We start from the raw sequence: 24411 nt of genomic DNA, 5'->3' as shown, positions 1-24411 counted from the left end.
AAGGAGTGATGGCAGAGATTTATTTACAGCAAGCGCTATAAAGTAGTAGTTTTTAGGATTTGTTATTTGGAGACTCAACCTCCTGAGGTAACACTATTAGTTTTTTTAGAGCGACTTTTTGCCTACCTTTGGAATCCTTCTTGGACGTATCAAACAGTAGCTGACCAGATGTTTAACCCTTAGACACGGGGTCGGTGGACCTAATCATCTGCTTAGAAGCTTTAGTCCGTGCCTTCTCTGAAGGTGATTTTGATGACTTACCAGCGTCCCTGAGCAGAGGCTGCAGATATTCCCTCAAACATTGCTTGAGCCAATCTTCTTTCCCTTTCTTTGAGTCTTTTGTGAAAGTCTTGTAAATGTCACATTCAATAGGAACATGACCTGGGTGAAGACAGTAGATGCATCTGGTGTGTGGTTCATCCACATAGATTTTTCTTTTCTCACAAGATTTGCACACATTCAAAAGATATTTCCTCTGACAAATGTCCGTCATGCGGTATCTGAAGTATTTAGGAGCTGAAACTCTTCTGAATCTGTGAATTTCTTCCTGGAAGACAGATCGTTTGAGGGTTTCTCACTTGAATGTGCAGTAGAATATCTGACAGCTGAAAACTTCTGACAGAGGAGCATTTGAGGATCTGGATCTGTGATTGGCTAGAGTTTGGGTTGTTCATAACAAAGTGAATAGGATGCAAAAGTGTTTGAAATGTTCAATATTACGGAGTGTAAAAGTACACAACTATGTTAACATTGTTTACTGTTGGAGAAGAGTTTTTTATGTGTAATCATGGTATCCTACCATGGATAAACTCTCCGATCCCATAAACAACAGACTGTCTCACATACACGATCCTGAACAGTATAGATGTGAGGAGGGACTCAACAGTATATCCCCATGGGCAGAGGTTCCCTGTGATATTCATGGGTCGTACGGCAGTCGGAAAATGCCGGATCCAGTGAAAAGACAAAATCCATGCCGCTCTCCCGCCTCTTCAAAGAGAGCCCTCGGCAGGAACCCGGAAGTGGGCGGTCGTAACCCAGGAAGTGCTTGGCCCAGCCCAATGAAAGAAGACCACGAGGAAGAAGGCGTTCAGTCTCGCAGCGCGGGAACAGGAGTGAAGACGTCGGAAGGAAAGGCGGGAGAGAAGAAACCCTGCGGAGAAGCCAACGAAGAGGAGCCGAGGAAAGGAGACGCAGAGGACGTGGAACCAGAAGAGCATTGGTGCGAGGAGTGGTGGAGTCCTCCAGAGGATGCTGTATAGCGGCCGCAACTCTGGAGAGTTGCGGCAGAGCCTGTGAGTGAGAGCGTCCCACGGGAAGTGGAGGAAGGAACAAGGGAGGCGGGTAGAGAACTAGGGGGGTTGTGAAAGTTGATATTTGGTGTAAAGTGATAGGCTGGGCACTGGTCAATATCGGGCGGGGTGTCACAAGAAACGCTGGTAACTTTCCCCCATGTATGGTTTGTAACGTGACCCCAAATATATGTAAAGAGGTCCGAGGTGCCTTTTTCTTTTTGAGTAAAGTCATATAAACGGACAAGTGGTCACTGTGTGGCAGTAGTAGGAATGTAGGTCCGCATAGAGAATCTTACTTTGGTTGTGCTAAAGGAAATAGATCCTGTGTTTCAATTTCGTTTGCATTCCTTTTCCCTTCCCCAAGTCACCTCCCTAGGCACTAATTTTCCCTTGTCACGGCCCACCTGCCCTGAAGAGAGTATTCTGTTTGAATTTTGACCACTTCATGGTGTGGTGACGGGTTAACCTCTCTGACATACACCGGAACGTATGTTCTGACGGCGCCTTCTTTTCCTCTTTTATGAGCCTCCGGGGAGATCCCTTTGACTCCGAAGACGAGGAGCAAGAAACATCGCCCTCAACACCACCATTAGAAGAGGAACCTGAAGAACACCATTTTGACTCACGAACATTTGTTACTCCTGACAATAGAACTCAGTCTGTTCGTAAATACATAAAGCCTCCTCGCTTGTATATCAAACCTGCGCTCCCACAATAATTAAAAACATTTTCTAAGGAAAACATTTCTACAGGAGGTGACATTTTGTAGAATCCTTTTGGTTATAAAAACTAAGTCAGATTAGCCAAATTAAAACTGCAATAAAGTTGGCTCAAAACAATATCGTACTAAAACCTTTTTAAAGCCCAAGGATAAAAGGAAAATACATGTTAAAGGCTGAGCACTACAGTACTAATTGAATTGACATCTTTAAGAATTGCAGAGGTTGCCAGTCTTCCCATTATGAAGTTCACAGTCAGCAAGGCAGTTTGGTTTGAAAGGAACACAATGGGTATACATTTTCCTTTATAGCCTTTTGCCACTGTATTTATAAAACAAGGAGGAGGAGGCAAGAGGGTTGTTTATGAATTGAAAGCGAACTAAAATCTATTTCTGATAGAATTAGGACATAATTAGGATTAGGGCAAAGTACCTTTTCTTCTATCACAGGATTCTATCTTATAGTAATAAATAGTGAAATAGTATCAAACTGAATTATGCTCAGCTCCAGAAGAGGGTTCTAAAGGTAAAGGCGAAGAGATAACTTCTCAGCAAATAAACTGTGAAAGGAGGTCTGGCATACCCGAGTTTCTATTCCACAGTCAGAATCATTACAGTAATGTTTGACAAACATGCACCATCCTCCAGTTTATTGCTCTGCAATTTGGTGTATAATTGTTTTAGTAATGTTAGAAGTTGAATCCAAAATGATTTAAATGTTCTTTAATTGTACAACTTTAATATGTTGTTTATATTTTAATTGCCCAATGTAGGAGAGTAGGGTCTGCTATCCTATGGTCACCCCAAATTTTTGCTTTTTGCTTCACTGGTTTTCGACTACTGAGGCTGTGGGCCTGCTGATCAGACCCCCAGCCTGCTGTTCTCTAACTAAATTACTGATACATGTGCTATAGGCACATACCACAATTGGAAATGGACTCCTTGTCAGCCCCTGTATAATGCACTATTGGTGCCCAGGGCATAGGGGCCACCAAGGCCTACCAGGGGCTGCAGCATATCTTTTGCCACCCCTGGCTGGTTCTTAAATTGACACAACTGGCTGATCACTCAGCTGGGGTAAGGTGGTGTAATCACCCCTTACTTAGATATAGTATACCTATATCTAAACCTATATCTGGACACATATTAGCCTGTGAGTCACTCCTATGGAAGGCCTCATCAATCCTGGAGGCAGAGTGCGTGGTTTAATGTGAGATGGAGCTCTAGCATGAGCTGAGCCTGTCTGCAGCTGTCGGGAACAACTCCCTAAGCTGTTTCAGGATAATGCCATACCATATACTCTTAAGTGCCTTATAATCCTCGCGGTTATATAGCAACTTTGGTTTGGCTTTATCAAAACATGTCGTGTAAGGTGTCATACGATTTGGAATACTATCCCCTCGCCAGTTCTGGCGACGGGGATAGCATTCCACCCCTCTAGAAAGGTAAGACATGTTACTTTACTTAAATGCGGTTAATTTCTAAAAGGACCTTAGATCCACAAAATGGATGCCTCTGCCACAGACAAGAGTCTGACCCCCTGAAGCTGACCGAAACTCAGCCAAATGGGGCCTGGACAAAGGGTTTCCTGTCGCAGGGGGGTGTTACCACCCCTCAGACAGGAGATAGTGGATTGTAGCAGGGAGGTTTGAAAGAAACCAGACACTGCATGGGGAGCACAAGGCTGCCCCTTGCATAATCCGGCCAAACCGCTTCTGGAGCACTCCAGCCCTCGTGCCAGGGAGGCCTGGATCAAAGGAAGGGGGTGTATCCACCCACTTCCTGGGTCCCACCCATAGGAGGGGACCTAGCAGGTAATCCAGCCCCCAAAATTAGTATAAGACTGGGAGCAGTGCCAATGCACTTCAGATTTCCTGATGAAACATAAGAAACGAAACTCTGGACCCTTCGACATCCTACTCAACGTAGAAGACTGAAGAATCTCCCTTGTGGTCAAGGAGTGACCACCCTGTGCAAACAGGCACCATCCAGCCTTCGACGTCTGCTTTGTTGCAGTTCCCGCCGGAACTCGAGCGACAGAGATCGACGAGATCAAGCTTGCCTGCCTTCCTACAGCCCGATCCACAGTCCCTGCAGAGCTGAGACCCGTGGAGGCGACCGGAAGCGTGGGGCACGCCATCTTGAATTGACCACGAGACGCTGACCGTGCAGCCCACGAGTGACCCTCGAAGCTGTACACCGGGGTTTGAGAAGCCCCAACCCTGAGCCACTCTTGCACCGAAGTTCAGCCCTCCACACTCGACGAGTGCTGCGTGGGGCCCTTCTGCTCCATTTGGCTCAACGCGTTGGTCCGGTCACTTGCCAGCCGGCTAGTGGCCCCTGTACCGACGAACTTTGAAATTCGACCTGCAAATCTGGTTGCTCCAGATCTGCACCAGCTCCCCTGAAAAGGAGCCCCCACTCTGACCCTCCTGGTTCGAGTGAGAAGCAATCTCCCGGTTCCGCGTGGATTGCTCTTGCCAAGTGTTGTTTGCTCCAAACTTGAAGCCGACTGCGCCGACGGTGAGAGCCCTCGTGGGACAGATCGTGACCTGCTCCTGGACGTCGCAGATGCCCCAGAGCCCACGTGACAGCGGAGAGAAGCTCCTCGACGACCACCTGATTGCGCCCGACATTGCCTGGTTCCGTCCTGGTTCCACCCTGGTCACTGCTGAGTGACCCAGACTCTGTCCCCTCTGCTTTCAGGTACTTTTCGACTTGAGTCCACCCTTGGACTCCACCGGACACTTCTCCTTCACCCCGCCTGCAGCCCTTTCAGCTTCAAGCACCAAGAGCCTGCGTGACGAAACCCGACTCAACTTCGACCCTGTGCACCTGCTTCCTGTGGGTGAGGTAACTTTGCTCCGCCGGTGTTCCCACACTGGTACACATCTCTAGGGTCTGTGTCTTAAGTTTTGTTCCTCTAGGTTCAGCGGAAGTGTCCTTAAACTTTAACTTTACAACTTTTACGCACCATTGGTTAACATTGGTGCCTGCGTGCGCTTTCCGCACTGCTCCCGAATCCCGTGGGCCTCTCCCGACTTCAACATTGCTTGTCCCGACTGCTCCCAGCGATTCCCTAGGCCCTAGGCCTAACCACTGTTCGATTGGTATCTCTTATACCACTTGTTTAGTATATGGTTTGAGTGGCCCCCCGCCCTCATCCATAATTGTGCAACTTTGTATGTTTAAACTGTGCTTTTGATTTAACGCTTGTGCCCCTTTATTCATAAAGAATACTGGGGATTGTTTTTAGTAATAAATACATATATTTTTATAATATATACTTGTGTGGTGTCCTTTCATTTGATATTACAGGATTGTATGTGGTAAAACAGCTCGCTTAACACGACCTCTTAAGTTAAGCCTTTAGGCTGCTTAGTCCATGCTACCCCTAGGATAGCTTGTCTAACAAGGTTGACTTACAACCTGACACCATAAGGGATTGTTTGGTCTGATAATAGGTGGTTCCAGAATTGGAAACATCACCTATCAGGCCAACTTCTCACATTGGTGAGCAGCGGTGCGGATTTGAGCTTGCTGTTGTTTTACCATTGCAATCTTTTATCAAATTGAAAGATCACATCAAGTACCTCTAGGTACATATAAATCAAAAGCTTAGCATATTAAGTTCTACTGAACTTAGTAGTTGTAGATTAAAGGGATTAGCACACCCTGACTACAACTCACTAGCAAGGTACAGTAGGAAAACACTTAGTGTAGGTAAGTGCACCACTTACACCTCACTAGCAGTCATGTCTGACACAGGAAAAGCCTCAGGGTCTGCTCCTGTGACAGTTGACCTTACCAAGGCAACTTCCAGCTATGACAAGTTAACCCGAAAGGACTTGATTGCCTTGTGCATATCAAGAGGGTTAAAAAGGGGCAGAAGTCCCACCTGTCCTATCCTGATAGCCATTCTAGAGCAGGATGACTTAGAGAAGGGAAATGAAGCTCCCTTAGAATCAGGAGATGGAGTGAACCCCCCTGTAACTGATACCCCCCAGAGGAAGGAGAAGAGGAGGAAGAAGAGGAGGAGGAGGACTCAGATGTAGAGGACCCAGAAGATCAGGATCAGAGGGGTAGCCAGGTCCTAGTTGCCAGGCTTAACCAGGCTAACTTAGACCTACTGGGAAATGGAGAGGGCCAGCACCTCCCCAGATCTCACCATATCATTCTCCCAGGCAACAGAAGAGTGAGATCTCCCTCAGGGGACTCTCATATTTCTAGTGCCTCAAGAGAATCTCAGAGAGGTATGACTGCCTCTCAGAAGATAGAGCATAGGGCCAGAATGAGGGCTGTCAAACTCCAAATAGAGAGGGAGGAGGTAGCCTTGGCTCAAGCTAGACTTGCCTTGGCATGAGAGCAGAAATTGTGTGGCTTAGATGCCACTGGTGGCAGCAATATTCCTAGAGAAAAAGACAGGAGCTATGATAATAGAAACCTGACAAAAATGGTGGCCCCCTACAAGGAAGGGGATGACATCCACAAATGGATGACTGCTCTTGAGAGAGCCTGCATGGTACAGCAGGTTCCTCAGGATCAGTGGGCTGCAATTTTATGGTACTCCTTTTCTGAGAAAGGGAGGGACAGGCTCCTCACAGTTAGACCTGAGGATGCCAAAAACTACTCTGTCTTGAAGAGTGCTCTTATTGAAGGGTTCGGCCTAACCACTGAGCAATACAGGTTGTTGTTCAGAGACACCCAAAAAGCACAGACTCAAGACTGGACTGATTTCGTAGATTGTGCCACTAAGGCTCTGGAGGGTTGGTTGCAGGGAAGTAAAGTTTCAGACTATACAGGATTGTACAATCTTATCATGAGAGAACAGATCCTTAATAACTGTACAAACCAGCTGTTGCATCAATACCTTATTGACTCTGATCTGACCTCTCCCCAAGAATTGGGAAAGAAGGCAGACAAATGGGTCAAAACAAGGATTAAGCAGAAACCCCAGAACCAAGGTGGTGACCAGAAGAAAACAGACCAGAAGGGTGGAAATCAGAAAGATAAAGAAAAAGACCAGAAGTCTTCAGGCCCCCAAACTAATAGTAAGGAGGGTGGTTCCCAAAATGGAAACAAAAAGAAGAAGAATAATGGCCCAAAGAAACCTTGGTGTAATAACTGCAAATCAGTTTCACACTGGGGCAGTGAATGCACCAAGACAAATCCAGTCCCCACCACTGCAGCTCCTAAAGCAACTGCACCCCCTAGTAAGTCAGCAGTGGTGGAACACAGCCAAAGGGTGTAGTAGGGTTGACCCTGGGTACTGAAGTAGGATCTGGCCTAGTCAGAATCCCTACTCAGGCAGTTCTCCTATATGATGTGGACCTAGCTTTGTCCACTACAGTGAGTCCCAGTAACCTGGACAAATATAGGCAGACGCCTTTAATTAATGAGAAACTGGCTCAGGCCTACAGGGACACATGTGCCAGTGTCACAATGGTGACACCTGACTTTGTGGACCCTGGACAGATTGTACTAGGTGAAAGTTACCTAGTGACCAATGCAAGCAACTCCACTACTTCCCATAGTGTGGCAGTTGTGAACTTCTCCTGGGGAGGGGTAGATGGCCTAAAGAAAGTTGTTGTGAGTGCAGACCTCCCAGTAGACTGTCTGTTAGGCAATGATCTTGAAAGCTTAGTTTGGTCAGAAGTGGAGTACAGGACTCATGCAGAAATGCTAGGGATTCCAGCTCATGTCCTTGCAGTGACAAGGTCTCAGGCTAAGAAGTGCCTTCCTGAACCAGTGGTGGATCTTGGAACAATAGACCAACCACAACCCAAGAGAAGGAGCAAGAGAGGAAAGGCTGAGCCTTCCACCTTGCCCCAGGTTGAGGATCAAGTTTCAGAGGAAACTGATTCTGCAGTCCAAGAGGAGACTGTCTCTGAGGAACTTGAACCTGACCAGGTTGAGTTTCTGGGGACAGGGGGACCCTCAAGGGCAGACCTGAGGCAGGCTCAATTAGATTGCCCTTCCCTTGAACCCCTCAGACAGCAGGCTGCTGCTGAGGCTGCTGGGGATGCCCAAGGTACCCATACTGTGTATTGGGATGATGGACTCCTTTACTCAGAGGCTAGAGACCCCAAGCCTGGCATGGCCAGGAGGTTGGTTATACCTCTGCAGTTTAGGGGCTTCCTCCTTACCTTGGCCCATGATATTCCCCTTGCAGGACACTTAGGCCAGAACAAGACGTGGGTCAGGCTTGTTTCACACTTTCACTGGCCTCATATGTCAGAAAATGTCAAGGAGTTTTGTCGCTCCTGTGTCACTTGCCAAGCCAGTGGTAAGTCAGGTGGCACAAGAAAGGCCCCCCTAATACCACTACCTGTGGTGGGGGTTCCCTTTGAAAGAGTTGGAATTGATATTGTGGGTCCAATGGACCCCCAAACAGCATCTGGGAACAGATTTATACTGGTGGTAGTGGATCATGCCACCAGGTATCCAGAGGCTATTCCCTTGAGGACCACCACAGCACCTGTGGTGGCAAAAGCCCTCATTGCAGTTTTCTCAAGAGTGGGCTTTCCAAAGGAGGTACTATCAGATAGGGGCACACATTTTATGTCCAGCTATCTGAAAGCAATGTGGAAGGAGTGTGGAGTAAACTACAAGTTTACCACCCCCTATCATCCACAGTGCAATGGGCTTGTGGAGAGATTTAACAAGACCCTAAAAGGCATGATAAAGGGATTACCAGAGAAGCTCAGGCGGAAATGGGACATTCTTTTACCTTGCCTGCTCTTTGCTTACAGAGAGGTCCCACAGAAGGGGGTTGGCTACAGCCCTTTTGAACTTTTGTTTGGCCACCCTGTAAGGGGTCCATTGTGTTTGGTGAAGGAAGGATGGGAGTTACCTCTCAAAAAGCCTAAACTAGACATAGTGGACTATGTACTTGGTCTCCGCTCCAGGATGGCTGAATACATGGAGAGAGCATCCAAAAACCTGGAGGCCAGCCAAGAATTACAAAAAGCTTGGCATGACCAAAAGGCTGTACTGGTAGAGTTCCAACCAGGACAGAAGGTGTGGGTACTGGAGCCAGTGGCCCCAGCAGCACTCCAGGACAAATGGAGTGGACCCTATCCTATCATTGAGAAAAAGGGAGAAGTCACCTACTTGGTTGACTTTGGAACCCCTAGGAGCCCTCACAGGGTAATCCATGTGAATCGTTTGAAAGCATTAGTGGACAGGGAGGACATGAGCTTGCTCATGGCCACAGATGGGGATCAGGAGGAAGAGAGTGACCCTCTCCCAGACCTGCTTTCTCAGAACCCTGATGATGGTTCAGTTGATGGAGTAGCCTTGGCAGGCAGCCTCACTGACCAGCAACAGATGGACTGCAGACAAGTTTTGCAGGCCCACAGACATTTGTTTTCACTCACACCCAGCCAGACTGACTGGTGCACCCATGTGGTGGACACTGGTGACAGTCTGCCTGTGAAGAATAAGATCTACAGGCAACCTGACCATGTCAGGGATTGCATCAAGGCTGAGGTGCAAAAGATGTTAGAGCTTGGAGTGATTGAGCCATCAGAGAGCCCATGGGCCAGCCCAGTAGTCCTTGTGCCAAAACCTCATACCCAAGATGGAAAGAGAGAAATGAGATTTTGCGTGGACTACAGGGGTCTCAATGCTGTCACTAGGACAGATGCTCACCCCATTCCAAGAGCAGATGAGCTCATTGACAGATTGGCTTCTGCCAAGTTTCTGAGCACATTTGATCTGACAGCTGGCTACTGGTAAATCAGACTAGCTGAGGAGTCAAAAGCCAAAACAGCATTCTCTACCCCTAGTGGACATTATCAGTTTGTGGTAATGCCCTTTGGTTTGAAGAATGCACCTGCCACTTTCCAAAGGTTGGTGAACCAAGTACTTACTGGGTTGGATGACTTTTGTGCAGCATATCTAGACGATATTGCTGTCTTTAGCTCCACCTGGGAGGATCACCTGATCCACCTGAAGAAAGTTTTGGAGGCCCTGCAAAAGGCAGGCCTGACTATCAAGGCCACCAAGTGCCAGATAGGGCAGAGTAATGTTGTATACCTGGGCCACCTAGTAGGTGGAGGTCAGGTTCAGCCACTGGAGAGCAAAATCCAGACCATACAGGACTGGACTCCTCCAGTTACCCAGACACAAGTCAGAGCCTTCTTGGGCCTGACTGGGTATTACAGAAAGTTTGTGAAAAACTATGGGTCTATAGTGACACCATTAAATGACTTGACATCCAAGAAGATGCCAAAAAAGGTTCAGTGGACAGTTAGCTGTCAAAAGGCATTTGAAGACCTGAAGAAGGCCATGTGCTCTGCACCTATCCTGAAGAGTCCTGACTACTCCAAACAGTTCATTGTACAGACAGATGCTTCTGAGTTGGGGGTGGGAGCTGTGCTCTCACAACTTAATCAAGATGGTCAAGACCAGCCCATTGCTTTTATTAGCAGAAGGCTGACCCCCAGAGCGAAACGTTGGTCAGCTATTGAGAGGGAGGCCTTTGCTGTGGTTTGGGCCCTGAAGAAGCTGAGGTCCTACTTGTTTGGAACTCACTTCCTTGTTCAGACAGACCATAAGCCCCTCTTGTGGCTAAATCAGATGAAGGGTGAAAACCCCAAACTACTCAGGTGGTCCATTTCCCTACAGGGGATGGACTTTACAGTGGAGAACCGCCCAGGGACTGACCATGGTAATGCAGATGGTCTCTCCAGGTACTTCCACTTAGAACATGAAGACTTATCTGGTCAAGGTTAGTTTAATGTCCCTGCGTTTGGGGGGGGGTTGTGTAGGAGAGTAGGGTCTGCTATCCTATGGTCACCCAAAACTTTTGCTTTTTGCTTCACTGGTTTTCGACTACTGAGGCTGTGGGCCTGCTGATCAGACCCCCAGCCTGCTGTTCTCTCACTAAATTACTGATACATGTGCTATAGGCACATACCACAATTGGAAATGGACTCCTTGTCAGCCCCTGTATGATGCACTATAGGTGCCCAGGGCATAGGGGCCACCAAGGCCTACCAGGGGCTGCAGCATATCTTTTGCCACCCCTGGCTGGTTCTTAAATTGACACAACTGGCTGATCACTCAGCTGGGGTAAGGTGGTGTAATCACCCCTTACTTAGATATAGTATACCTATATCTAAACCTATATCTGGACACATATTAGCCTGTGAGTCACTCCTATGGAAGGCCTCATCAATCCTGGAGGCAGAGTGCGTGGTTTAATGTGAGATGGAGCTCTAGCATGAGCTGAGCCTGTCTGCAGCTGTCGGGAACAACTCCCTAAGCTGTTTCAGGATAATGCCATACCATATACTCTTAAGTGCCTTATAATCCTCGCGGTTCTATAGCAACTTTGGTTTGGCTTTATCAAAACATGTCGTGTAAGGTGTCATACGATTTGGAATACTATCCCCTCGCCAGTTCTGGCGACGGGGATAGCATTCCACCCCTCTAGAAAGGTAAGACATGTTACTTTACTTAAATGCGGTTAATTTCTAAAAGGACCTTAGATCCACAAAATGGATGCCTCTGCCACAGACAAGAGTCTGACCCCCTGAAGCTGACCGAAACTCAGCCAAATGGGGCCTGGACAAAGGGTTTCCTGTCGCAGGGGGGTGTTACCACCCCTCAGACAGGAGATAGTGGATTGTAGCAGGGAGGTTTGAAAGAAACCAGACACTGCATGGGGAGCACAAAGCTGCCCCTTGCATAATCCGGCCAAACCGGTTCTGGGGCACTCCAGCCCTCGTGCCAGGGCGGCCTGGATCAAAGGAAGGGGGTGTATCCACCCACTTCCTGGGTCCCACCCATAGGAGGGGACCTAGCAGGTAATCCAGCCCCCAAAATTAGTATAAGACTGGGAGCAGTGCCAATGCACTTCAGATTTCCTGATGAAACATAAGAAACGAAACTCTGGACCCTTCGACATCCTACTCAACGTAGAAGACTGAAGAATCTCCCTTGTGGTCAAGGAGTGACCACCCTGTGCAAACAGGCACCATCCAGCCTTCGACGTCTGCTTTGTTGCAGTTCCCGCCGGAACTCGAGCGACAGAGATCGACGAGATCAAGCTTGCCTGCCTTCCTACAGCCCGATCCACAGTCCCTGCAGAGCTGAGACCCGTGGAGGCGACCGGAAGCGTGGGGCACGCCATCTTGAATTGACCACGAGACGCTGACCGTGCAGCCCACGAGTGACCCTCGAAGCTGTACACCGGGGTTTGAGAAGCCCCAACCCTGAGCCACTCTTGCACCGAAGTACAGCCCTCCACACTCGACGAGTGCTGCGTGGGGCCCTTCTGCTCCATTTGGCTCAACGCGTTGGTCCGGTCACTTGCCAGCCGGCTAGTGGCCCCTGTACCGACGAACTTTGAAATTCGACCTGCAAATCTGGTTGCTCCAGATCTGCACCAGCTCCCCTGAAAAGGAGCCCCCACTCTGACCCTCCTGGTTCGAGTGAGAAGCAATCTCCCGGTTCCGCGTGGATTGCTCTTGCCAAGTGTTGTTTGCTCCAAACTTGAAGCCGACTGCGCCGACGGTGAGAGCCCTCGTGGGACAGATCGTGACCTGCTCCTGGACGTCGCAGATGCCCCAGAGCCCACGTGACAGCGGAGAGAAGCTCCTCGACGACCACCTGATTGCGCCCGACATTGCCTGGTTCCGTCCTGGTTCCACCCTGGTCACTGCTGAGTGACCCAGACTCTGTCCCCTCTGCTTTCAGGTACTTTTCGACTTGAGTCCACCCTTGGACTCCACCGGACACTTCTCCTTCACCCCGCCTGCAGCCCTTTCAGCTTCAAGCACCAAGAGCCTGCGTGACGAAACCCGACTCAACTTCGACCCTGTGCACCCGCTTCCTGTGGGTGAGGTAACTTTGCTCCGCCGGTGTTCCCACACTGGTACACATCTCTAGGGTCTGTGTCTTAAGTTTTGTTCCTCTAGGTTCAGCGGAAGTGTCCTTAAACTTTAACTTTACAACTTTTACGCACCATTGGTTAACATTGGTGCCTGCGTGCGCTTTCCGCACTGCTCCCGAATCCCGTGGGCCTCTCCCGACTTCAGCATTGCTTGTCCCGACTGCTCCCAGCGATTCCCTAGGCCCTAGGCCTAACCACTGTTCGATTGGTATCTCTTATACCACTTGTTTAGTATATGGTTTGAGTGGCCCCCCGCCCTCATCCATAATTGTGCAACTTTGTATGTTTAAACTGTGCTTTTGATTTAACGCTTGTGCCCCTTTATTCATAAAGAATACTGGGGATTGTTTTTAGTAATAAATACATATATTTTTATAATATATACTTGTGTGGTGTCCTTTCATTTGATATTACAGGATTGTATGTGGTAAAACAGCTCGCTTAACACGACCTCTTAAGTTAAGCCTTTAGGCTGCTTAGTGCATGCTACCCCTAGGATAGCTTGTCTAACAAGGTTGACTTACAACCTGACACCATAAGGGATTGTTTGGTCTGATAATAGGTGGTTCCAGAATTGGAAACATCACCTATCAGGCCAACTTCTCACACCCAATTTCTGGGTGTTTTATTAGATAACATTTTGTTTACAATAGGTTTAATGTTAATTTTAATTGGATCGGGAACAATGAGCTTTGAATTCTACATTAATACATTTTTTAAATAAGAAGAGAGGATATTAATCTTTAACGGATGACATGTCTTACCATTAAAGATTAGAACGGGGGACTGGGCGCGTGATGTTTCACGTAGCTCTCGAGAAATGAGCTTGTGCAAAAGTGAGCAGGAACGGGTCTTAGGAGCATTCAGGCATGTGATGTTTCTCGTGGTGCTCGAGAAAATGAGCACGAGCACAGGTGCGTAGGCAAAGGTCTCAGGCTGTTTTTTAAAGGAGGTTGAGCGTTTTTGGTCGACGTATGACCGAACACGTTAATTTGAAGGGAAATAGAGCTCCTTTTGTAAACGTATGACGTTTACTTGTTAGCAACGAGAGGTTGCTAGGATACAGGTGTCCGATCGGTAAAGGAAAGTCAATTGACTTTGTCAGTTATCAATCGGATTAAAACATACAGTGGCTTTGTACCTGTGAGCTCACAAGAGTTTAAATATAGTTAGGCATTAGTTGATAGGTAGAAGTTTAGTTATTTATTGAAGAGAAGAACATAATAGGACAAGGTTTAATGAATATAAAGATTTTTTTATTTAATATTGAGAGATATATATGTATAAAAAAGAAAAATACTATATTAAATAATTTGGGAAAATACTACTAGTTGGAAACAAAGTGTAGAGAGAATTAAAATGAGTGAGGGTGCAGAGATAAGTAATAAGGAGGTTCAGAAGGAACTTATAAGGAGATTGATAGAAAAAGAGATTGGTAATAAGGTTCAAGAGACTGTGGAGAGATCTGCAAAAGAAGGGAAAAGGAAAAACAATAATGTTGAAGAAGAAGAATTCTGGACTTTATCAGAAGAAGAAGCTTCTCAGTACAGGGGTCCGGATGGTAAATGTTTGAAGAAAAAGAAACATAATAATTCAGTGGAAAAAATTTGCAGTGAAGATTTAAAGAAAAGGAATAAATTGAGCAAACGTGTAGGTATGAGAGGTGCCCATAGCGGCACGAAAACAAAGGCAGGTTGACCCTGCAAAGGAAAGGGATGGACAACCTTCATGGCCAAATGATAATGAGGAGGGGTGTTTAGATAAGTGTGTTTTAGACCTTGATCATGATAATGTTCAGGATGAATTTTCAGAGTATGCATCTTCAAATACTCAATCTAAAAAAGAATTGAAGGATCCCTTTGGAAATTCTTTCTTTAATCCAACTCTGATTAAGCATCCAAGAAGTTCAGAGTGGTGGCCAGTTGAAACACGTTTCAGATTATATAAAACACTGGATGAGAAGACCATTAGAGAGAACTGAACGTAATATCATGAGAACTGAATGCTCTCGCCCGTTTTTTTGTTTTTTTTAATTAAAGTTTTATCAAAAGAAATACAAAAAGCCAGCATGGTGTTACAATGACAAAGAATATAGCAGTCATGATCCATAAATTACAAAAGTTCGGTAATGACATTGAGTGGCTCACCTATACCACACATCAAATCAGGTACAGTTACAACTACTTCAGGCATAGATCTACAGCATAGAACATAATGCTATCTTACGGGGTGTGGAGTCTGCATGACCCAGAAAGGGACAAGCAGTCCATACCCATGGGCAACGAAGATGTAAAAATAGTTAAAATGGCAGTGAAAGCGACAGGCAACAACAGGCTCACACCACCACTGTTTTCTCGCACGGTTATTGATGTTAAGGAGACAATAACTCCAAATTTGGACCCAGACCTCATTACTTATTTATTTAAGTTAGGTTGTGACCCCAAAAAAGGGTTGGAAAGGGCACTGAAACAAGGTGAGGATAAAGTCTTGGATATTCTTGGTCCTGTGGCAAGAATATTTGACATGGTTTAGGAGTTGTACGCTAATGGATCGGACATCGATCTAGAAGTATTACGAGGTTGGAGCCAGAGGGCAATATGCATTATTGGCAATGCTAACACAGGATTGATTGCAGAAAGAAGAAAGGCAGTCCTTTTTAGGATATGCCCCAAATTCGACGATTATGCTAAAAGGGAGAGCAGTGAAGAGCCTAAAGGTCTTCTATTTGGAGATGGATTCGTAAAATCTTTAGGTAAACATGTGCAAACCTTTACTTCATTAGATAAGTTCAAAGTACATTCAATTAGGGGAGCTATGGCTTCTAAAGCTTACGTTTCAGTTGGAAGTTTGAGTGAGATACTGAAAGCAGCAGATTGGTCAAATGATAAAGATTTTAGAGATTTTTATTTTAGGCCAGTGGAACATGTGAGTAAAGAATTCCTGAAAGGCTTTAAACATGCATAATGCTAGCCTCCTGTCTTGCCATTAAATGTCGATTCTCAGAAATGATTTGCATAGAGTATCGTGATTTAATTAAAAACAAGGAGGCTAGGATTATCCTACCCACCCTCCCGTTGGTAGGTGAGGTTTTAATTGAAATATTTTTTTTTTAAATGTAATAATAAGAAATTAAAGAAAAGGTTTTAATGTGATATCTCATGTAGTTTGGGTGAGGAGATTATAGTTGTAATAATAAGTTTGTTTTTTGGTAGCAGATGCACAGTAAAGGTGGTGTAGGAAATATGGAGGGCAGTCGAAAAAAGGAGGCTGTGCAGAAGAAGAAGAGAAACAAAAGAGGACGAGCTTGGAATGTTGGAGGTTTATGTTATGTTGAATGTTCTAATGTTTTGTGACTTCATTCAGTGATGTTTGAAGCTTTTAAAGTGCTTCTGCTCAGAAGTTAGCGAATAAAATGTAATGCATAATGCTGGCCTCCTTGTATTTAATTAAATCATGATTCTCTATGCAAATAATGTCTGAGAATCAACATTTTCTTTTTATTTTATGCTTTGTGCAGCAGGTTCTTGGTGACAAGCCTGAATTTTCACTTCCATCTGCTCTCAATATTGGTTCACCACCTGTTCCCAGTATTTCTGGATCTTAGGGCACGTCCATTGAGTTGCAAATATGTAGCTTCTGCTAATGTACATTTGGGGCACAGTGAGCTTTTGTGTGATCTATTTTATGAAGCACTGTTGCTGCAATATACATTCCATACTGTGTACATAATTAAACTGTACACGTCTGAAGCTTGCATTGCTGAATGCCATCCTTATAAGTGCTAGCAGCTCCTCCAATTGTCTTCAAAGCATTCATTACAGTCGGTTTCCCACTTTTCTATAGCAGTTAATGGCCGAGAGATTGTGTCTCCCCTTAATGCCTTACATATATGGGTAATATTTCCTTTGCACTGGTCTATTTGAATTAGGTCTAGTGTGCTAAATCTGCACAATTCTTCCTCAGCAACTCCCCATACCTTCCGCGCTGCTCTACATAATGCCCAGTAATGTAAAAAATGCCCCCTCCTTAACTGGAAGAGCTCACTAGCCAGTTAAAGCATGAGCAGAACTAGATCTTCATATAAATCTACTGCTTCAATGCATCCACCTCTCCCATTTGCTTACGTGGAGAAGTGTGGCTCAGGGGTTAGAGGCGGCAGACCCGGAACCTGAGATCGGCCCTGGACCAGGGTTCAATTCCCCGCCTCGACGGGGCTTGGGCTCAATAATTCCACGGACTCGATAATTCTCGCTCCGGTGCCTACTCGACTCACGGGTTCACACTCTGCGACTCTGGGCAATAGCTTGCTTAATCTCCACAACGGCCCCTCGCGGCGGGATGCCTGGCTTTCACCTTGTGGATACCCTGCCAGGGGTTATCTCACAGGGGAATACCAGGACGGGTTCCCTAAGCAAGAGCTTAGATACCTGCGGTGTGGGTGATTTGCGCTATATAAATACATGTACATTTACATTTACATTTACGTCCAGATCCCTATCAAGTTGCCTGTGGGGTTTCAGGGGGTCCGTCGAACAGACTCACAGACACTTGCGTTGTAGGTAGCGCAGGTTTTATTATTTTATATAGTCTCCTTTTCTGTACAGGGACTCTATAGTATGGCAGGGGTGAGTCAACGTCGTCTGTGGCCTCTCGAAGGTTTCCCCGCCGTCTCAACTCCCGAGGTCTTCTGGGTGTTGGAGTCCGGTCTTCCGCCGTAGCGGCAGCAGGGTCGGCAGGTCAGCAAAAACCCAAAAATTAAAAGAAAGAAAACGGACAATCTTTGTAACGTTCCCGTTTGTACAATTGTATGTAGGGAAGGGGTGGTGAGGAGGCACACGTGCTCGTTAAACAACCCCGTGGTTCAGTGAGGTGACGTGAGGGAAAGGTTTTTTTTAGTTAGAGCACCGTTATTCTTAAAACCGGGTCAAGGGGGCTTGTCCCACCCAGCCCAGGAAACGTGACCGTACCTGTCCTAGCCACACTTCCCGGGAAGCGTGGCTGGGCGATGCGCCTTCACGTTGGCCTCCTGGCGTGTCGCTGCGTCCTCGCTCTTCCCCGGGTCCGTCTCTGGGGCTCTCCGCTGTCTGCTCCGCCTGGTTTTCCCGCAGTCGTCTCCGTCCCTCGCTCCTCCACGATTCGACTCCTTCCTCGCTCGTCCTCCGCTCCGCTCCTTCCTCGCTCGTCCTCCGCTCTGCTCCTTCCTCGCTCGTCCTCCGCTCTGCTCCTTCCTCGCTCGTCCTCCGCTCCGCTCCGCCTTCGTTCTCCAGTCTCCACTCGCCTCCTCCAGGTGTATCACACACCGGTGTGTCTGTTGGGCCGGGCTTTACAGTCTGAAGGTGGGCGGGGCCACGAACAGGGTCCGCCCAATTAAAGAAACAGGGTTCCTCTGCGCAGGTCCATGGCTGGCAGCTGTCCTCATCCGGGGTGGTCCACGAGTCGGTGTTCTGTGCAAAAAGAGGTGACACATGAATAGGCAGGCCCGGGGGACCCGAGTCCGGGCCCCCTTCGTCACATTGCCTAAATTTTGGAATTTCCCACAACAATTGTTTTTTAGAGTAGGGTAATGCTTGTACCTTCTAATATATATCCTCTGTGGCAGTTCTTTTTGTATGACTGAGCCCTCTAGTAAGGATTGGTCTGCTGTCATCACCAGCATACCACCTGGTCATAAACTAATTGGGAAGCAGGTAATTGGCTTCCAGATCCCAAACTCTCAGTCTCCCTTCTTCATATGTGCACTGCAGTAAATCCATCTTTACTCTGCTCCTTTTCTTGGCCCTACTAGGTTTATTACTGCTGTTTTTAGTTTTTTAAGGATAACACGAGGGATAGGATACATGCTCCACTGAAATATGTACAAACACCTGGGTAGCACCAGCATACCTTCCGCGCTGCTCTACATAATGCCCAGTAATGTAAAAAATGCCCCCTCCTTAACTGGAAGAGATCAGTAGCCAGTTAAAGCATGAGCAGAACTAGATCTTCATATAAATCTACTGCTTCAATGCATCCACCTCTCCCATTTGCTTAGGTCCAGATCCCTATCAAGTTGGCTACATTTTGGAATTTCCCATAACAATTGTTTTTTAGAGTAGGGTAATGCTTGTACCTTCTAATATATATCCTCTGTGGCAGTTCTTTTTGCATGACTGAGCCCTCTAGTAAGGATTGGTCTGCTGTCATCACTAGCATACCACCTGGTCATAAACTAATTGGGAAGCAGGTAATTGGCTTCCAGATCCCAAACTCTCAGTCTCCCTTCTTCATATGTGCACTGCAGTAAATCCATCTTTACTCTGCTCCTTTTCTTGGCCCTACTAGGTTTATTACTGCTGTTTTTAGTTTTTTAAGGATAACACGAGGGATAGGATACATGCTCCACTGAAATATGTACAAACACCTGGGTAGCACCAGCATTTAAAGGATAGCTATCCTATCTGCCATGGATAAAGGTAATGAGATTCAATAGTCTACTTTTTCCAGTACCACAGGTAACAGCTATCTTGGGTTTAATTCAATTAATCTATAGTTAGAGTTTGTCAACTTAATCCACAGGTATTTAAAGGAGTCCAGTTCCCACAGTATATACATTTTTCGAGAGCTTCTCTATAGATATTTGGTGTAATTCACCAATTATGAATATTATGAATTCTGTTGATTGACCCGTGGCCTTGACTCTTTGTCAAACCACTCAGTTCATCTTGACCTTCACCATGGGTTTGGTATAAAACAATGACACTGCATAGATATATTAGGATCCAAAACTCATTGCTCTCGGTGTTGCAAACGGGTGTTGTCAGGCTATTGTATCAAAAAAGTTTTTGCTGTCTAATGACACAAGGGCCATGTCTAATTCACTTTGTTCGGTCTCTCTCATTACATTAGTCAATTGTCCAATGGTTCATGCTGTTCTCCTGCATTTGTTTAGATGAAGCCAACCTAGAATGGCCTGCCCCATAATTTACAAAAAGATGTTTAGACTGTCAACCATTGGTCTTATCTAGGTGATATTTCAAAGCTCCTTTCAGATCCATATTAAAAAGCTATCCTTATTCCTGGGAGGAATGATCCGCAAAGGAAGTTAGAAGATTAATTGTTTGATGAATGTGAAACTACAAAAAAAACATTGGTCAAAAAAGGCATATTAATTCCTAAGGGAAGTTTGCTACAGTGGAAACTCAACTACGGTTCCTCTGAACATAAAGCCTGCAGCTTTCTTGTCCCTCTGGTTGTTTAACAGCTACACGAAAAGCCAATTTTAAAGATTTTTTTTTGCAGGCCTACCTTGTGCATAAGATCAAATGGAGGTCTCTTCACTATGGGAAAACTTTGCTCAGACCCAGGAGCGGGTCCTCCATTATGGCAGAGGAGCGTCGCTTCACGAGGTGGCAGCAGATTTAAACTTATGCAAAATAAAAAGGTAATAAACCAATTTTATTATCATTTTATTTTTCTTCTTACCTCCTGCAGGCTGTCAGCAAGCAGCGTTATAGGGCGGGGCCATGCAATATATGTGGAACAAGGGCGAGATGGGCACTACTAAGTGCACATGGCAGTTTGACCAGCCGTCCTAGGCCGAGCAAACCATCATGGGCACTTATTATTTCTCCACCTGGCTGTGTTGTACAGCAGGGTGTGTATATATATGTGTATATGTATATATATATATATATACACACACATATATATATATATATATATACACACATATATATATATATATATATATATATATATATATATATATATATATATATATATATATATATATATATATGAAAAAAGCAGTCCCAATTCCGCCAAGTGACGATGGAATGAAGTAGGTCTGGACCTCGAAAATCCCTCACAATGCAGCGTAAAGTAGCCAACAAACAAAATACCTACTCAAAAATGAGTTTTAGCAGGAAGACGGTTTATTCCATGAAGGATGACGCGTTTCGCTCCACAAGGGAGCTTGTTCATATATATTTTTTTTATCTGTGGTTATTTTTGTACCAATTCCAGGTACCAGCATGGCCTTGCTACTCCAGAGCGATATAGAGCACTGTCATTTTGCACTTCATCATTTTAATGATGACTTTGGGGAGCAGGAAAATCAGAGGAACATCTTAAGTGAATGTCCTCACCCAGCCTTTCAAGTGGGCATTCCCACTGGATCAGGGCTCTAGTAACCTGAATGGCGAAGGAAAGGAATTCAAAACTAAATAACTTTTTATATAAAAATACCTTTTCATTACTCTCTTTGTGGGACATTTTTGGTGAATATATTTTAAGGGGTTTAGTGCTGTATATTTGGAAGGAGTGGCATTATGCATTTTCACCTGTAGTAAACAAGTTGATTTGCTGTTGTTCTCACTCACAACAGATGCTTTCATGACACAGTCATATAAGACCCACTCTTGTTGTTCCACAAAATACCTACTGAGCTCATCAATTTGCCAGCTCTGTCGGTCAGGAAGATAAGGAAATGTTTCTCATCAGGTCGACTGAGCTTTCCTTGACACGACTCTTAATCTTTTTCTTGCCTGTTTGTTGATATTAGTGTATGATTGTTGTGGTATTTGGTTGAAACTGTGCTGTTGTTGCTTAAATAAATAGAAAGAGATATTTCAGTGCCAAGTAAACAATCCTAAATTCTAGCACTTTTACATGGTTCAGCTTTTTCATTAGTGTCTATCAGTCCTTAGCAGCCAGATGTCCCATATGGGTTCCCGAAATTCGGTTTAGCATTCTGTGAGGTTTTATAAATGGAACTTCCCACAAAATGTTTATTTTTTTGTACCACCATAAGAGAGACTAGGAGGCATAGCCGGTCAGTCACATCTTCTTTTCCAAGTCTCCTCTCTTCTGACACCATGGTCTTCCATACCTTCCTGCAGTGGATGCATATGTAATTTGTCACTGGAACTAGAAGGATGCCCAGCCCAGGAGGGATGAGAAGTGTCTAACTGATGGAGCTACTCTTGCTATCATTTCAGAAAACAAATTTTCAAATGTATAGATGATAGTATCTCTAGTAAGGCTTTTAAGTTATGTAGTATTTACATTGGATCTAGAATTTAATTTGCTGAGTAGATCTGTAGACGTAAAGTCAAGAGGAAAAGGGTAGTCTTCCAGTCTTGTTGGAGTTTCTGTGGCCTATTTTAGATATAGAATGAGACTGGATTTTCTAAATCAAAACATATCTGTAAGACTTTTTGATAGCTTTCTTGTGAAGAAGAGTTGTGACTTCCTGAGTCAGCAATTTCAGTGGTCTACAAGGGGTCTTGAAATCTTCAAGAAATGGAATGTGGAAAAGAACATATCCGACTTGAGAATATTTAACACCTAAACATCTCTTGTGATACTCTGCAAGGTATAAAAATGGATGGAAATATTAAACACCGTGGTGCTGTGTAGTGGCGGCAGAGATGGGGAGTCCTTGTCTTGCTGAAAGAGTCTTTCCTTCAGCCTCTGAAGTCTGTTGGGAACCTCTGTCCTTCTAGGACTTTTGTTTCTGAAAAAAGCTTATTATATGCTTGTTGCTCTTGCAGTAGTTCTTGCCCATTCCAAAAAGACCAGTAAAGTGCTTCACTGACTCTGCTCTGAATGATTGGAATCTGAGCCTCTGGAAATATTGAAGGTGCAGTGTCAGCTAGCACAGAATGTGCTCAGCCCAGTAGAGGCTACATTTCCCTGTACTTTTTGGTTTTAAAAAGAGTTTAGTACTGTGGAGTTTTCAGGCAAATGTAATGTAGTTTTAATTTGGCTATTTGGATTTACATTGTAAAATCCAACAAAGGTTCTAGAAAATATTGCCTCCCACAGACCTATTTTTACTATAAAATGTTTTTCAGTAATCTTGTTCTAGGGATCCCACACGTGCATGGAGATCTTATATTCTTTATGGGTATTAGAGAGAACTTTATGACAAAGAAACCTTGTATCTGAACCTACTGCTCCACCAACCCCTACACTTTATCACCAGCTCACGCACAGCTTTCATGAACTTGTCAACCGCTATACGCTGCCCCCCTCTACCTCTGTTCCCTAAAAAGGCTCTTGTCACTGCTTCCAACTAGCCCATTTTTGTAACCTGTCTTTGATTTTGCGTTATGAAATATGTACTTATAGGTTACATTACAAAATCAACAGTCACAGAACGACATGCCTGATGGATAATATTAGCAGCTTGCTATTTGCAACTCTCTGTGATTAGCTACACATTCCTGGAGCCTTAGCATGATACGTTTTCCAGGCTTTGCCTAAACATCTTCCCCATGCACTTCCATTATTGAATTATTATCCAAAGGTCCCCTCCCCAACGCCTATTAAATCTGCACCTCTCACTGCCAACCCATGTACTGTTTCAAGTGTTTCAAGGAATCGTTTTCACAGTCCTGTTAAATTCTTTAAATGATCCCTGAACTTGTGACTTGTCTGGTTGATATTCACTGCTTCCTTTCATCCTTTTACACTCCAGGTTCTGTGCCAGCTTCCTCACTAATACTTAGTGCTTTCCTCTTATCTGGCTTGACCCGGTCAGCTCACATAACCCACTTCTGTGCACTGTTTTTCATAGAAACATCGGATTCTTTCTTGACTGTCGAAAATCCTTTCACAAGGAATACCATTATACCACCCCACATCGAACACAGATACACTTCAGCTTCCGTACCTGTATCCGGGTTCCAGACCATGTTCCCTCTGCCATTCCCATTGTAGCCAATCACTGTCTTTAGGGAGAGACTTTCCTGACCACATAAGGGAGAAGAAAAACTCTGCAGGAGAAATGACACAGCGTTGGTCAATAACTAAAATGTTGGGAAATGATGATGATGAGTGGGACATTGAGTTTAAAATTGATAAGAGAGCAAAATATTTCATTTGTTGTGGTGACTTAAAAAAATATCAAGCAATTCCTTACAGAAAGAGAAAATCATGAGTACTTAGAGAAAAAGTAAATCAATGTAATTGACAATTGCATATAGCGGTGACATACATAAAACATATCAGCCTAATCTATAGATGATTTGTAGCTGTGTTATAGCATTGAAGAGGTATTGAAGGTTGCAAACCTACGAACTACAGGTAGTTTGTAGAGAGGAGTACCAAACAAATAAGGACTAGATGTACAAAGCCATTTGCGATCGCAAGCCCTGCATTTAGAAAAATCACATGGTTTGTGACGGCAAAATTGCCTTTAGATATGTATTAAACCCATTTTGCAAGGCAGAAAATACTTGGTAAATTAGGATTAAAGACCTGTACCGAATAGCAATTAGGAAGGGGCATGACAAGAGCATCTTTTCCTATCCGCGATTAGTTATAGCATGCATCAGTGGTTTGTAATGCAGTTGTGGTCCCAAACCATATACCAGTTCCCAACATCTCAAAAGTGGAGGGGACTTGCAAGGGGAAGGTGTCCAGAGGACCACTGTCTGATCAACCTGAAGTTTTACCAAACAGTAAACTTTGTTTTTCGCAACAGCAGCAGTTCCCTTTCGAGGAGCCAA

The 24411-nt window shown here is 45.1% G+C and overlaps 1 protein-coding gene across 2 annotated transcripts in view; it reads right to left on the bottom strand.

Moving 5' to 3' along the window:
- LOC144784260 (mitochondrial Rho GTPase 2-like) overlaps nt 1-24411 on the bottom strand; it is a 1917079-nt gene that overhangs the window by 1134510 nt on the left and 758158 nt on the right. For both annotated transcript variants that reach the window (XM_078662926.1, XM_078662927.1), the window contains exon 30: nt 23574-23676. In XM_078662926.1, the coding sequence (XP_078519052.1) occupies nt 23574-23676 (103 nt within the window). The remainder of the gene's footprint in view (nt 1-23573; nt 23677-24411) is intronic.

This window comes from Lissotriton helveticus, chromosome 10 (assembly GCF_964261635.1).
Source record: "Lissotriton helveticus chromosome 10, aLisHel1.1, whole genome shotgun sequence".
In the NCBI taxonomy this organism is placed as follows: Eukaryota; Metazoa; Chordata; class Amphibia; order Caudata; family Salamandridae; genus Lissotriton; species Lissotriton helveticus.
Note: the sequence above shows the minus strand (reverse complement) of the source record. Positions and strands in the feature narration are given on the sequence as shown.